The sequence below is a fragment of the Marmota marmota genome, unplaced genomic scaffold (assembly GCF_001458135.2).
Source record: "Marmota marmota marmota unplaced genomic scaffold, marMar, whole genome shotgun sequence".
NCBI lineage: Eukaryota > Metazoa > Chordata > Mammalia > Rodentia > Sciuridae > Marmota > Marmota marmota.
In genome coordinates, this window is record NW_026000174.1 from 65,864,249 (window position 1) to 65,880,233 (window position 15,985).

Below are 15,985 nucleotides of genomic sequence, written 5' to 3' on the forward strand. Positions count from 1 at the left end.
GCTTCACAGAGATGTCTACATTTTTAAGATAAGTTACTAATTGGGCTCCATGGTAACAGCTGGCAGGGGGAGGAAAGAAAGGGGAGAAGAAGCTCCCCCCTTCTCAGGTGTTGTCATTGAAGGGTTAACTTGCCCAGAACAGTGAAAGAAAAAGCTGCTTTTATGTGAACTTCTGCAGACTGTGAACTTCTGAGCCCCTCCCCTTACCTGCTGGGTATAAAACTCTGAAACTCTCTGAACTTGGCATTCAGGGAATTGATTGATTACAGCAATAGCTGTGCCCTCTCAACCTGGCTGCAGCCAAATAAAACTGTTTCCTTTCGGTGCTTTGCCTCTTTTGTCCCTACAACAAGCTGCCCCCAGTCCCTCCCACCCCTTGCTGTCTGGACTGCCCAGGATGTGACGTGGATAAATGGGTGTCAGAAGAGAGACACTAATTTGGGGCTTGGGTGGGGTAGCACACTGGTGTCTCAAAGCAGCAGCCTCTTCACACCAGGTAGTAAGGGTTTGGGTTTCCTGTTGGGCTACAATGAATGCGCTTCTGTCCTGGGGGTGAGAGGAAGGGTCGGGTTTTTTCCATTTTTCTGGCTGCGCAGGCTCCCTGGGTTTCAAGGATGTGGGAATGTGTGTCTGGTAGTCTGTTTCTGGTGGTGTAATTGGTTTTGAAGTGTGATTGGTCAAAAGGTTTGCCTGTTTTGGAGATGTTCCTTCTACTTGGGGATTTTGGAATGTTCCCCTGACCAGAGATTTTACCAAATCTTTCTGAATGCACACTGAGCTCTGCTCTCTCCCCTCTGGCTGATTTCCATATCTAACTGTCTCTGGACATGTGCCCTGCACTTTTTCAAAGATTAAAATTTTTATGTGAACTTTGATCTACATTTCCACTAGTTGAAGGCTTGGATAGGTGGAATTAAGGAAAAATAAACTCAAAGCAAAAAGAAGTCTGGACATCCAGCCAGCAACACACCACACTTGTGGACTGAAGAATGACTTTGGTAAGTCTCCAGAAAGGGTTTTAAAGCTTTCATTTTAAAAGCAATAGTGACAGTCTTTTAGCAGGGGCAGAGGGCTGCAGGTCTGGGGCTCTCGCACAGCAGGAAAGGAACCCTGGTTTGGGTCCAAGAGCCCTGAGGCTTCCCTGCCTCAGCTGCTGTGTGGGGTTTGGTCTCCTGAGTGCTGGCTGCCCCCTGGCACCTCACTGAAGGCTTTTGTTTACCCAAACCAGGTCCAGAAACACCTTGTGAAGGAGGAAATCCAGAGTGAGATTCCAGTTTAAGATCAGAGTGGGGAGCGTCCAAAGTTGGAGGGGGGTTTAGATTCCAAAGCCTTTAGTTCTGTTTTTATTTTAATTAATTCCACAATAATATGTGAAAGTATTTCCCTTGTTTAAGAAACCAAAAGCAGAAAGGGGCCAGAGGGTGGGAGGAGGGGAGAGAAGGGGGAAGTGTTAGGGAGTGATATCGGCCAACATAATTGCTATATGGGGTGCATGTGTATAGGCAACAAAACCCTCATCATTATGTTCAAGTGTAATGGACTAATAAGAACATGTGGAAAGAGAATTTTAAAAATTTTAAAAATAAAGAAACTGAAAGTAAAGTCGAAGCCATGAGCATGAAGGACGGCAGCCCTTCTCCCAGGCTCCCTGCACTCTCTCCTTCCCCACAAGCAGCTTGGGGTGCACTCTGCCAGACCTGTTTCTATGCAAATGTACACAGCTACCTTATAAGTGTTGTTTTATAGCTTTAGGTTTTGTTGTAGTTTTTCTACAATTAATTAAATATCTTTATTGATTCATGCTTTCTAGAAAATATTTTAATTATATGATCAAAGGCCAATACTTTCCTAAGCCATTTTTCCCACCAAATATAATAATGTATATTTTTACAACTAATCAATTTGTAACAGCTGTGATCCCCAAACCTTTGTTTTCCCCCAAACGCTTCTTAACAAGATAAGATCAGAGTTGCAAACAGACCATAAGTAGCAATAAAAAAAATCTAAACAGGCAAAGCCTTACTCCCATTGACCCAATTATCACCACTCAGTTGGACCCAGCTTTTTAGGACACCGAGGTGTCCCAGGGACGTTCTCAGCATCACAAGTGCAGCTGCTGACGTTCTGGTGCCACAAACAACCACAAAGGCACCGAGGGGAGACCTTGCCCATTCCATTTCGTTCTTGGACAGAGTTCTCTTCTGCACTTTCTCCATCATTTTCATCTTTTTCTTACAAGAATCTTGACTGTTGATATCAATAAAATAAAAAAATAAGAGTTTTTCTTTTTCATTCTCTCTCCTATTTTTTCCTTCTTCATTAAAGCTTTCATTATCTTCAGTGGAACTTTTTGTTTCTTGATTGTCGAACTTTTCAAATACTTTTCCACTTTGGCCTTTCTTTGATACAAACTTATCGGATATTCCTAGTGCCTTTCGGGTGTTAGAATAATGCTTTTCTGCTGCCATTCTTGCAATTTTCTGAGCAACTCCAACAGTAGTGGCCTCTACTTAAGTTTTTCTTCTCTCTCTTGTACATCTCGTCGGTATTCTCATCCTTTCCTTTTCACTCTTTCCTATGGCTGTTCCCATCCTCTGGAAGACACTGTGGCCCGGGAAGGGGGTGGCTACAAGGCATGGTCTTTGCACTTGCACTTCTTCCTGATGTCTTGTGCCATGGAGACTGATAAGGCCATGTGTTTCCGATTTTCTTCATCTGCTCTAATGTCTGTCAAAATGGTTTCTCTTTCAGCAGATGCCCTTGAGGATGTGCAAAGATCAGGGGGTTTACTGACAGTTAAGAGTTTTGGACACTTGGGTTCTGAGAAGCCTTTCTTATATGTTTCAGGAAGGTCTTCAACCTCATGAAAGTGGCTTTGAGTTTACACCTTAACCTTCCAGCCTATTCGGGACCCTTAGAATGCCTGCAAGCTGGCTTATAGGGCACAGGGGACGCCTTGGATGCATCTTAATGTTTCTATAGCACTCTTCTTCTTTTATCTTGTCACTGGTAGTTGAATCATAAGTAGACCGAGGTATGGGTCTAGTTTAAATGGATTTTCTTTTTCTTTTTAGATCTAAAAAAAGTCTCTCAGCTGCTTTTTCCAGGCTGTTTGCAATAAACTTGCAATAAACTTAAATGGCTTTTGTGAGTTCAGAAGAGCTTCTTTGTTTTCCTCCTTCCTAGACCTCCTCCATTCTTCTTTTAGCTTGGCCATATCGTGAGAAAGGAGGAGGACACGTACAGGAACTGGGGTGGCTCAGAGTTTCTTCCTACTTTCCGAATCTGCTTCTTGTTTTTTGTTTGTTTGTTTGTTTGTTTGTTTTTGAGCAGCTGATGTGCCATTTCAATATTTAATGGATTTCGATATCATGGCCTCTTCTTTTTTCTTCTGTTCTCTACTCATCATCTGAAAAGGCACAGGTACTGTATCCTAGGAACCCATTCTTTCTTTTTCTTCCTTGTTTTTTTCATTTCCTTGGAAGTCAACATCTTCATACTGAATAGAATCTTTAACACAAAAGTCTGTCCTTAGCATAGTTCATCATTGTGTATCTTTCTAGATTGGGCATGTCCTCCTGAAAGGAAGAAGTGTGCAAGGAGGATGCTCGGCCTAAGTCAAGCTCTGAAGGTGTCCTCATTAATGGAGCAGGTAGACGGGAGTTCTTTTCTCATGTAGAGCTGGAAGAGACACGAGGAGCATCTTCCTTGGCGATCACTGGCTGAACTTCCTTTAAATTTATCTTGATACATTTTTTTCCCTAATTTTGCCATAGTTTCTAGCTTCATCTCTCCTAGCTTCCTGAAATACTCTTCATTAGAGTGGTAAATATCAGAAAAGTGCACAGTGTCCTCATGGTTCACATGCTCATCCACTCCAGAAAAGTTGGTGTTAAAATCAGCTGACGCCTGCACGGACCACAACACCTTCTCCTCCTCTTCCTCCTCCAATGCCAACACCACTGCTGCCGCCAGGGCCCCTAGGGGTCTTTGTGTTCCCACTGGGCGACCCACGTTCCAGTGTTGGGAGCTACCAGCATGTGGAAACTGGAGGCCCCTATCCCAAATCTCAGTGCTATGGCCATCACCTGCCTCCGAGGCCTGAGCGTCACAGCTGGTCCCCCTCGGGTTTATTGTGGTTTTTAATTGATTCCCTGAGTACAGTTCATCTACGACATACTTCAATCTTCCCCTTTACTTAATTGTGTTTACTAGAACCAGTTTGATGCATTTCACTACATGTGTGGTTATCTATCTATCTATCTATCTATCTATGTATTTATTTTCAGTGCAAGGGATTAAGACCAGGACCTTATGCAAGCTAGGCAAGTGCTCTACCACGGAGCCTTTTTTAATCTTCATTATGAGGCCAGGTCTCTCTAGGTGGCCCAAGCTGGCCTAAAACATGTGATGCTCCTGCATGGCCTCCCAAGTCACTGGATTACAGCCATGCCTGACCATTGATGGCAGGTATTACCTTTCTGAATAATAAAATTAACCAACTTTTGGTCAAGCTGACTCCTGATCCTTGGTGCCAAGGACTTGAACTCCCAGGAGATCTCCCACCACCTCCAGGCAGCTGCACCCTCACCTGTCTCTGCAGCAGCTCAGCTCCCAGGCAGGGTGAACTGGGCCAGAGGCTGGGCTCAGCTGAGTTTGGGGAGGACAGCTGGTTGCCTCAGAGTGTCCCAGAAATACAACTCACTCGTGTGAACTTCAGAAGAGATCCCCTCCCCCTCTGACTCCCAACCACATCCTGTCTTTCTTTTTCTTGATTTTTGCTTAGAGCCCAGACTCCAGCTGCCCTAACTTGTCTGGGATCTTCTGGGATTGTTCAGGCATAAATATTGGAAACCCTGAGATCTCGGTTTCCTCTGGCTCTTCTGCTCTCTAGGCAAGTCACCTAACCATCCTGAGACCCATTCTCCTCACCTGTCCAGGAGGGTGATGGTAGTTCTTACTTGAAGGAGTGGTGGACAGTGGGGTACAAGTGTTCTGCAGTGTTTGGCAGGTTAGGCTCTGTACGTGGGTTCTCTGTAACTCAAAAGCATCACTGAGGCCTGGGCATATGGCTGGTGGCCCTTAATGAGTCATTATAGACCTTCTTGGGAATCTTATCATCGTTTTCTCATAGAAATATTCTCTGTGCATAAAATGTGCTCTCTGCAGCTGGAGCCCAGAGGCTCCATCACTGCCCCACATTTCCATACTGTAGAACCACTAGTACCTCAAAGACAATCTCTGACCCGAAGTCCTTTAGAGCTTTCCAGGCTAGCAAGCATATGGTAAATGAAAAGAAGAGGCTCAACCTGTGTGGGATTCCTACAAGTGATGAGGACAGGGATTCTGTAGGCCTGGGCTGGGGCTTCTTGCAGGTCAGGTTCTAGAACATTCCATAAAAAGGCCCCCTCAAACTGTGTCTGCTTTTTCGGTTGCAGGATGGAAAACAACCAAAACTTGGAGACCTAATTGAAATTTCTCGCTACTGCTATCAGCACTGGGCCATCTATGTGGGAAATGGCTATGTGGTCCATCTGGCTCCACCAAGTAAGCCTGGTTTCTCTATTGAACACAAGGGCTGAGATCAAGAGTATGAGCACAGCCACAGTTATGTGCTGGTCCTCATACTGGCTGGCACAGCAGGCACTCAGTCAGCATTTACTGAAGGAATCATGCTCCTTCCCTCTGGCAGTATCTACTGCTAGTCCTACTTATCAGTGAGCTCAGGGAGAGAATAGTGACCATTTTTTTCATTCTACAGTGGAGTTCAGTCCCATGTGAACCTCTTTGGCTAATAGCATCTCTCCAAATGTTCAGTACACTGTGTATATAGAGTTCTGCAAGGTCAAACAATAATAGAAGGAATTAATGCTTCCTAGAGTTTATACCTGACTGCAGAGAGCAATGGACAGGTGTGGGGCTCCAACCTCCCCAGGGCCAGTCTGGAATCCTGCTCCTCTGCCTCCTGACTGTGTGACCTGAGCTTGTGTCTTCACCTCAGTCAGTTGAGCTCTACATCAGAAGAGCAGGGATAGGGATTCCTGTCTCCCAGGCCGTGAGGGAGAGAAATGAAGGAGGGCAGGGAGAGCCTGGTGCAGGGCCTGGCCAGGTGTGGGCCTCCTCCCTCTCTGTCCCAGCATCATGGCTTTAAGGGACACGCGGACATGCTGGAAACTCCACTCACCTGCACACAGAGGAACACTGTCCAGTCCTTCAAGTCACTAGTAGAGCTGGTGTGGACATGCACCTGTGTGCACATAAGGAAGTCAGTCGAGTGAGAGACATTGAGACCTTCTGTGGCACCTACAGCAGCTCACAAACTCAGAGACTTTGAACAGAAAATGACAAAGAGCTCAGCTCACAGCAGTACTCACACTCAGCTGTTAAAGCGTCATTGAGGGAGTGCATTTGTCCCTGAGCCTGGCCACTAGGAACCTGCCCCCCTTAGGCTGTGCGGCTGCGGGTGCTCCCTGGTTGGTGTCTAAGCCCTGGGACAGCAGCAAGGTCCTGCTCACAGCCGGAGAGGGAGGCCTGTCTGGGTTAGAGCTGGCTCTGGGGAAATCAGGACAGTGTCCAGTTAGGGCTGCATGAGGTGGGCCCTTTGTTCTTGTTGGTTTGTTTGTTTGGCTGAAGCCCTGGGGATTGAACCCAGGGTGCTCTAACCATGAGCTATACCCCAGCCCTTTTAAGATTTTATTTTGAGTCAGGGTCTCACTGAGTTGCTCGGGCTGGCCGCAGACTCACATCCTTGTGCTTCAGTCTCCTGAGTGTCTGAGATTACAGGCAGGTGCCCCACTGTTGAGAGTCATAACCAAGTCAAGATGGCGCCTGGCAGTTTGCCAGAAGGAGTGGTTTGAGAAGTAACACCAGGGAGCCATTAAGATGATGTTAATTAAGTTAAGCTGTGTATAATTATTAAAATGAAGTAATGGCCAGCGAGCCATTAAGATGACAGAGGTTCCTTATTGGCTAATTGCTGTATCTAGATGATGTTAATTGAATTAAGCTGTGTATAATTGTTAAGATGATGAGGATTGCTGTATCTGGATGATGTTAATTGAAACATGCTGTGTATAATCAGTTAAGTGTATATATACCTTTGCTGTCCCGTAATAAAACGGCTTCCGCTGTATCAACCTTCACAAGTTGCTTGTCACCCCCCAGTTATTTTGCCCAGCCAGACTGCGGCACCCCACACCGTGCCTAGCTATGGTTTTGGTTACATTCAATCTGTGGCCTCATTCACATTTCTGTTTAACAATTCCCTCCGTTGGTCAATCTGTCAGTTGGACCAGAAATGGAACTAATCCCCAAGATTATACTTCATCTCCCGATGTTTGTCCTTCAGGGGATGCCCTAGATGGTAAACCAGGACTCCGCAGATACTTCACATTGTTTTTGTGAATACAGTTTTGGTGGCTTAGTGCTCATAGAGGTCATCTTAAGAGCACGTGGCTGCTGACAAAGTTCATGTCTCTTGAGGATACGCCACATGTAGGGAATGTTGTTAGTGCAACAAGGTGGAGAATAATACCAAGGGCCTGGAGAACATTCCAGAGCCAGGTCTCTAGGAGCCCAGAGTTAACCAATTGATTTGGGAGGTGGGTCCACTGATCACATCTCCTTGGTCACATGATGTACCTGGATCCATCCTTTAGATCTTTAAGATTCTGGGCTACAACCCTGGGTTTATTATCTTAGAAGCAGCATTTTCCCCAATAGTGTTCCATTCCTTCCTGTTGAGCAGTTAGGCTACCCAGGACCCTTTCATTATGGAGTATGGAAGCTAAACTGCTTATGTCAGGCTGTCTTCCTTAAAGAGAATTTATGTACAGGTAGAACTTTTTCCAGGCCTTGTAGAAATATTGTTCATGGATTGTTCAAATTCAGAAACTCCCACTTAAGGGGAGAGTGTGCTAACAAAAATAACATCCAGAGTTTCTCTTCATGATCAGCTTTGGAAGTTTCTTGAAAAGATCACTTACAGAGGAATATTTTATGCATAATGATCTCAAGGGGAGAATTTGTTGGTCATTCCAAAGTCATATGCTGTTATTGGGGGTGAGAGATATCCCAGGCTGCAGCATCCAGATCCTTAACATTAGAAATCTTTGTATATCTTATTACCACAAATAAAGAATAGTCCAATATGAAAGAGACAGAGAGAGAGAGTGTGTGTGTTTCCAGGTAGATTTCATTACTCACCACCAAGTGTATTAGGAATATCGTGATTAATCTTGGCATCTTGGCATTGGCACAATGCCAGCTTAAATGGCATTGCTTTAAACCAGGTAAAAGCATAAGGCATTTTTACAAATGTGATAAAAATCTTGACAAGTTTTACCTCAATTAAATATGATTTATTCGTTCTCCAGATATGCCCTGAATATTGGTCTTACCGTGTACACAGAAACACTACTACAGAAACACTCCATGTACTCACAGAGTTTCCATTGATTTCAACTATGGTTTCCATGAGTTTCTGAATAGTATATTGGAAGGTTTCATTTTCACTTTCTAATTTTATTTCTGTGTCATTCAACACTGGATTCCCCTATCTGCCATTATGAATCATATGAAAGGAATTAACAATAGAGTAAATCAAGGATCTACCAAGTCAGGTCCCATGACATTAAGATTTCCCAGATATAGGGGGAAGCAATACAGACATAATAGCTGTCCAGAGACACACCTGGGTGGATGGCTGCTTACCAGCGCCGCTCCAGCTGGGAAGGAGCACTTGTTGAAGACGCTGTCCAGGGGAGGAGGACAAAACTTCCTGAAAACCACTTCTCTACCAATGTGCAGTGAGGCTGTCTTGATTGGGGACAGCTCTGAGACACTGTGGCCCTGCCCAGGCCTGAGTCCACTGTTTCCACAGGTGAAGTGGCAGGAGCTGGCATGAGCAGCATCATGTCCATCGTGGCTGACAGAGCCATTGTGAAGAAGGAGCTGCTGTCCGTGGTGGCCGGAGGAGACAAGTACCGGGTCAATAACAAGCACGATGACAAGTGTGACCCACTGCCATCCAACAAAATTGTCAAGCAGGCAGAGAAAATGGTGGGGAAGGAAGTCCCCTATTCAGTGACAAGTGACAACTGTGAGCACTTTGTGAACACGTTGCGCTATGGAGTTTCCCGCAGTGACCAGGTGTGTCCTCAGCCTGTGTCCCCTTCCCTGAGACCAGTCCATTCCCAGCTGACAGGGGCTGGGCATCTGCTGAGGGCTGGCAGTGCAACCTGACTTGGAGATTGCCCGTGAGAAAGGGTCAGGGAAGCTGGCAGAGTGAGCAGTTGAGTCCAGGAGAAGGGGACCCTGGTCATGTTGGGCTCATTTTTTCTGCACAAGGTCAACAGGAAACACTTCAGTTTTCTTGAGCCACCTGGTCCCTCTCCTTACTCTGCCAGGGTCACTCTGTAGCCTGAGAGCAGCCACTGACACACATGAGGCTATTATCTTCCAATAAAACTTGATTTCTTTTCATTTATTCATTTTTGTAGAAACATATGACAGGCTAGATTTGACCAATTGGATATAGTTTTACAAGTCTTCATAAAAGAACTCGAAGTGCTGAGGCTGTAGCTCAGTGGCAGAACACATGCCTGGTGTGCATGCGACCCTGAGTTCTATTACCAACACCCCCCTCCCAAAAAAAAAGACATTTTGTTGGACATTTTATTTGAAAATCAAACATTTCCAAAATCATGAATGTGGAAGATATGTACAGAATGGAATTTTTTGCATTTTACATCTGTGATTCCAGCATAGATTTTCTTGAAAACCTTGGTGTTTCACAATTAGTTTATTTAATGACCGAATAATGCCTTTGATATAATTTCAATTGTCAAGCCAGGTGTTATTGTAAAAGTGTCAGTCAAATCAGATAATTTTTCTAGCCAGAAACTGATAGATTGCCAGGCACATTGGTGCACACCTGTAATCCCAGAAGCTCAGGAGGATGAGGAAGGAGGATCACAAGCTCAGAGCCTCAATTTAGTGAGTACCTAAGCAACTTAGTGAGACCATGACTCCAGATAAAATACAAAAACAACTGGGTATGTGGCTTAGGGGTTAAGTGCCTCTGGGTTCAATCCTCAGTGCCAAAATCAAAAACAAACAAACAAACAAACAAAAAGACAATTTTTTAGTTCAGTAGAAGGTGCTCATGCCCATGGCCATGACACCACCTCCCTTTGGTATCCTAATATCAGTGGGTGGTGGACCTGGCAGGAGGCCTCCCTCCCCAGGGCTGTGTATTATTTGGGGAGTCCTCCTGTTGGGGAGCAATGCATTCTTGAATCCTCCCTTCTTGGTGTCCAGGTATTTTTCACCTTGGCCTGTGCCCCATAATTCAGGATAGGGGAGGGTTTGGCTCTCCTTTGGTAAGGTAGGAGAAGGGCTGTGGTGAAGAGGGGAGGTGCGCAGGGAAAACCCATACCTTCTGGAAGTGAGGGCCCCAGCCCAGGCTGATAGTGGGAACGCCAGTCAGCTCTGGGCACTGGGGTGCAGTGAGACCTGCTTTGTTGCTGTGACCTTGCTGAATGGGTTCCCCTCCTGTCAGCTGTGGAGGGTGGACATATGTCTGGTGGTTTGCTGCTACGTGTGGTGTGGTGGGCTGCCTTGTAATGCATCTAAACCACTTCCAAAGGTTGTACAAACAACCCAAGGATCAGTCCCCACCCCCCGGGTGTTTTAGGGGTGGGTGGCTCTCTGCTGTGCTTCTGAGAGTTCAACTTAAGCAAGGATGGGGCACTCAGTGGTGGCTGTGCCATTTAGTTTCTCCTTGGCCTGGGGTCCCTCTTTGGGAACCTCTTCTGCAGGTATCTCAATGACTCGCCTGTCTTCTCCCTCTCACTCCTTCCTTCCCTTCTGCCCTGTCTCCATAGGAAGCTCCTCCTCTGCCCGTCTCCAGCTCTATTTCTCCTTCTCTCTCTGTACACAGTGTGCTGTGGGCACTGCAGAACTCTGGGCCCCTTGTGACTCTGTCCACAATTTGCTCTGATAGACCACTAACCTCTAGCATGGTCCCTGGCGACATGAAGCTCTGTCCCAAGGAACTTCCCAATCCCTCTTCAAATGCCTGCTTGAGAAAGTTCTGCCTTTCATGAGAATGTGCTATTGTTTTTTTCCAAACAGCAGCAGATGATAGACCCAAGGCCTTCCGTCTTAGTGCATTTACTAAAATGGACTTATAATTATGAATCCTTCCTCTGATTCTATGAGGTACAGATTGATAGGTAGGAAGATCACATAGACATAGATAGAAGTCTTACAACTCAGAAGTGTCATTCTCCAAGGTCTGAGAGTCATGCCTTCGGAATATATTCATCAGAAAACCCAGGGCCTCCTGCCATCTCCATCAGACGATACAATCCAAACTTCATTAGTTGCCAGGCAGCACACTCAGGGGGCCTCCTTGCATTTACAGAGACCACCCTTTGTCACTTTTTGTCACCTCCCTGACTCTAAAGACACCCACCCCCCACCCCTGCAAGCTCATCTCACTTGGAAATACTTATTAACTGCAAAAATTGTAATGGAGCTAGGCTCGCTGCCAGTGGTGACTGAATGAAGATTCTGGTCATTGCTTTGACTAGTGTCCAGCTTCATGGAAGTGATCCAAGTGTCTGTGGATAAGATGGTGCACTGCTGCCCTTTCTCTTCTCCCACCTGCACATGGTGCTGCTCCCCAGAAATCTGTCCTTGGGTCACTGATTTCACTGTTTCCTTCCCTGGCTGTGAAGGCATAAGCAGAACTGAGCCTTGTCCCTTGCCAGCTGTGTGGTTTGAGTGAGGTCTCTCCATTCATCACCGTCAGTCACCACCAACTGGAAGATGGGAATTAGAAAGCCAATCTCACAGGGTTGTTGGGAGGGCTAAGAAAAATACAGAAGCTGTCAAACGACCAGCACAGTAAGTAACTGAGAAAAAAGCCATTTTAAAAATATTTTATTAGTTCTTGATGGACCTTTATTTATTTATAGGTGGTGCTGAGAATCGAACCCAGTGGCTCACACATGCTTAGCAAGTGCTCTCCCACTGAGCCCCAGCCCCAGCCCCATCATTCTTATGGTGTTTGTGGCCCCCCTGCCTCAGTTCCACCTGTGTGCAAGGTGGGACCCCAGGTGGTGGTTGGCCATGTCAGTCAGCTCACACTGAAGCAGCAACCATCAAGGTCCCCCCCACGTCCCCACTCTGTCCTTCAGCAGGACCCCTTCCCTCTCACACACAAGCAAGGCCTCTCACTGCACAAAAGCCTGTCCTCAGCGCTGCTCCCAGTCCACCATTTGCTCAGCAGCTAAGTCACCAGGGTCCACCTGTGCCAGGCAGTGGGCTGAGCACCAGGGACACCAAGAACACCTAGGTGGGTCCCTGTCCTCAAGCCCTGGGCAGTGGGAGTTCACAGGGGTCATTCCTCAACTTGGCACCTGCTTCAAGGCTCCCAGTCGGCCACCCCTGACCTAGAACATCTGAGCCCTGCCACTCTGTCCTTCCCACAGCCACCCCATGGGTTTATCATGCTTTAAACACCTCTAGGCTGCATCTTGCTTTCCTCCTTTGAGACTCCCTTTTCATACTGAGACTCAGTCCTACATTCATTCCTTCCTGACCAGGGACTTCCTGTCCTCTCTCCTGGGTGGCCTGACCTTTTGGGATCCCCCCTCCCTGCCAGTAACTGTTTCCTCTGTGATGTGGTGAAGAGAACAGGGATCATGGGTCTCTCCTGACCTGCAGGTTCCTTGGACAAGTATCTCTGCTCAGACTCCTGATGTGACCCCGCCCCCTTGTCTTCTGTTGCAGGTGACTGACACCTTCACTGTGATTGGTACTGCATCAGTTGTCCTGGGTGTTGCTGGCCTCATTGGGATGATGCTGTACAGAAGCAAGCGGGAAAAGCAGTAAATGCAAGGCTTTATCTTGGCGGCACCAGTTACCTTGGGGGAGTTTGATCAAGCCGGTGGGAATGATTTGGTTTACAGATTTCACTCTTTTGTAATCATGACCACTTGGTTTAAGTGCTCATGATTTGATTGGGGCTCAATCAAAGCATAGGAAGCTGTTTTCTGAGGGAAACGCTGCATGGTATGAATTCTATTAAAGAGATGATTGCACAATGCTATGGTGTCAACGTTTGTGTCCCCTCCCACCCAAAATTCATATGCTGTTGCCAAATGTGATGGTGTTCGGAGGTGGTGTGATTAGGGTCAGGAGGTGGTGAGAGTGGAACTCTTATCCAGGGATTAGTGTCCCTCTAAGAAGAAGAAGAGAGACCAGAGCTCTCTTTCCCTCCCTCTGCCATGTGCAGCCCCAGTGACAAGGGGACCAACTGCCTTCCAGGAAGAAGGTCTCTAGACACCTTGTCTGACATATCTTGATCTTAGATTTCCCAGCTGCTGTGGCTTCAGTTTAGGGATCCCTTCCAAGTCTGTGTTCTAATACAGTTCCCCCGGGGACATATGATGGAGTGAGACCAGGGTAGGCAGGCAGTGGTCCTGGCACGGGGGTGTGAGAGGACACCGGGAAAGGTGGAGGGCGGCTGTGGCTGGGTGTGTAGCTCTGGTCTTCCTGTGCTGGCCTGGTGTGGAGTGGCTCTCTGTGTGGGAATTCCATGTTTGGGATTGGGGTCTACAAACTTCGTGATTGTGACATGCTTGGTGACTAGGAAGTTTCTGTGCAAAGACATAGAATGCCTGGCTGCTAGGTAGTACCTGGCGACTGGGAAACTCCTGTGCAAAAGCACAGGATGCCCGGCTGCCGTAGCACTGTCCTTCACAGGTTTGCCCTGATTCCAGAACTGGGGTGCCCAGCCTTCTCCCTCTGAGCTAAAAGGACAACTATGCAGGCGCTATCTGGTCTCCATGGTATTGCCCCTGGAGAATAGGAGCCCCGTGTTGAGGTCCATTAATGTTAAGGTCCATTTAACCTGGACCTTGTCTCAGTTAGCTAGGACTCAGGGTTGAAGAAGTACTAATTAGAATGTAGTCATGTGTTGAGAGCCACAGCCGAGTCGGGATGGTGCCTGGCATTTTGCCAGAAGGAGTGGTTGAGAGGTGATGCCAGCAAGCCCCGACACTTACCCTTGGATGTTACCACCTTCCAGGTACTTAGTAGGTTGCTCACGTCCTCACAAGCCTTCCTTTTCCGCAGCTTCCTGAGTCCTCTGGCCCAAGAGCAACCAAGTGAGGAGTTGGCCTTGGAGACAAGGACCCATCCCCTGGGCTCCAGTGGAGACAGCCTGAGCCACTTCTCCCAGAAGCATAAACCTACTGCCTGCTTTTCTAGTTGCTCTGGATAGGGGACTCCAGAGTGGGGAAGAGCTGTGTCCTTTTTCCTTTTTCCCCATGATAACTTCTTATCACTTTATTATTTTAATTCCTGCTTCTTTGCCTTTAAAAAAATAAAGTAACTTCTGTTCTACATGGATACAAAACTTTATTTTATTTATTTATTTATTTATCTATTTTTATGAGGTGCTGAGGATCGACCCTAGAGCCTCCCACATGCTGAGCTGGGTCCCAGCCCCTTGATGCTTTGCCTTTTCATGTGCATTTTAAAATCATCTTGTCCAGATCTGCAGATCATTCTGTGGGGTTTTGTTTGGCATCTCACTGGCTCTGCAGACCAACCTGAGAAGAACTGACCTTCCTGTGATGGGTCTTTGGATCCAGGAGGTGACGTGTCTCTTCATTTATTTAGGTCTTTGCTTTTTTTTCAATCAGAATTTTGAGTTTTCAGTATATGTGTGTTGTTAGATTTGTGGCTAAGTATTTCATTTGTTCAGTTATTTACAGTTAGCTGTAGGTTTTCGAAGATGGCCTTTAAAAGTTGGGGAGGTGATCTTCCAGTTCTAATTTTCTGAGATTTGTTGGATTTAGACCATTAGTGACACTTTACCAACTATATTTTTAATGGAAAAACAATAGTTTATTGTCATTTTCTTATTTTATGTGCTCATTCATAAATTATAATTATACATGAAGTGGGGTTCATAGTGACATATTCATGTATGTAGGTACCATATTTCCCTGGTATTTCCCCTCCTCCTGTTTCCCTTCCTCTACTCTTCAGGATTTCTTTCTATTTATTTGTATTTTTTTCCATTGGTGCTGAGAATTTTTTAACATCTTGAATGAGTGTTGAATTTTGTCAAAGGCTTTTGCTGCATCAGTTGATATGACCATGTGACTTCTGTTCCATATGCTGTTAACATGGCATATTGCATATTTGATTTTCAAAGATCCAGCCACACTTGGGTTCCTGGGATCAAGTCCATGCGGTCATGTTGGAGTGTTCCTTTTGAAAAGAGCTCAGTTTGATCCTCTGATGTTTTTTGAGGATTTTTACCTCTGTGTTCATGAGAGATGTTGATCTCTGGGTTTATTTTTTTAATGCTCAGCTGTCAGATTGGGATCTTACTGTAAATGGATGAGATGAAGGTTCCCTTCTCTGTTTCCTGAAATAGTTTCATGGAATGTTTCCTCATCATTTTTCCAGGCCAGCCATGTAAACCTGGATCTTTCTTTTTCAGTGATTATAAACAAAAATGCACCCCAGTCAATACTTGTAGAGCTATTCAGAGTATCTATTTCATCTAGATGCATTTTGGTTGTTGGTGATATTTAAGAAATTAGTTCATTTAATCCAAGTTGCTCAATTTTAATTGTGATATTATTTTTTCTCATTTGATATCTGCCAGACCTTGTCTGAAAGCCCCTCCTTCACTCTTAACATTGGCATTCTGTGTCATTTTCCTTTATGCCTCTGTCGGTCTCACTAGAGGTTTATCTTTTGCTCTTTTAGAAGAACCAGCTTTTGGAGCTACTGATTTTCTCCCTTTCTGTTGCTCATTGTATGGATTGCTGCTCTTATCTTCATTTCCCTTCCTTCTGACCCGTTTTGCACTTATTTAGTCTTTTCTAACTTCTTCAGATGGAAACTCAGTATCCTGACTTTCAGTTTTCTGCATTTAGTTCTATAAAGTTCC

General features: G+C 45.8%; 1 protein-coding gene and 1 pseudogene across 2 annotated transcripts; one reads left to right on the forward strand and one right to left on the reverse strand.

Moving 5' to 3' along the window:
• Positions 1 to 342: 342 nt before the first annotated feature.
• LOC107135944 (phospholipase A and acyltransferase 2-like) lies at positions 343 to 13,117 on the forward strand. Of its 2 annotated transcripts, XM_015478131.2 has the most exons (5): positions 343 to 496; positions 892 to 998; positions 5,439 to 5,547; positions 8,882 to 9,150; positions 12,802 to 13,117. In XM_015478131.2, exons 2-5 carry the CDS (start codon positions 990 to 992, stop codon positions 12,901 to 12,903), a joined length of 489 nt encoding a protein of 162 aa, XP_015333617.1. In that variant the 5' UTR covers positions 343 to 496; positions 892 to 989; the 3' UTR covers positions 12,904 to 13,117. The 2 variants fall into 2 exon arrangements, with proteins under 2 accessions (XP_015333617.1, XP_048645000.1); XM_048789043.1 differs by lacking the exon at positions 343 to 496 and having other exon boundaries at positions 503 to 998.
• On the reverse strand, positions 2,041 to 4,085 carry LOC125611965 (annotated as a pseudogene).
• Positions 13,118 to 15,985: the final 2,868 nt, after the last annotated feature.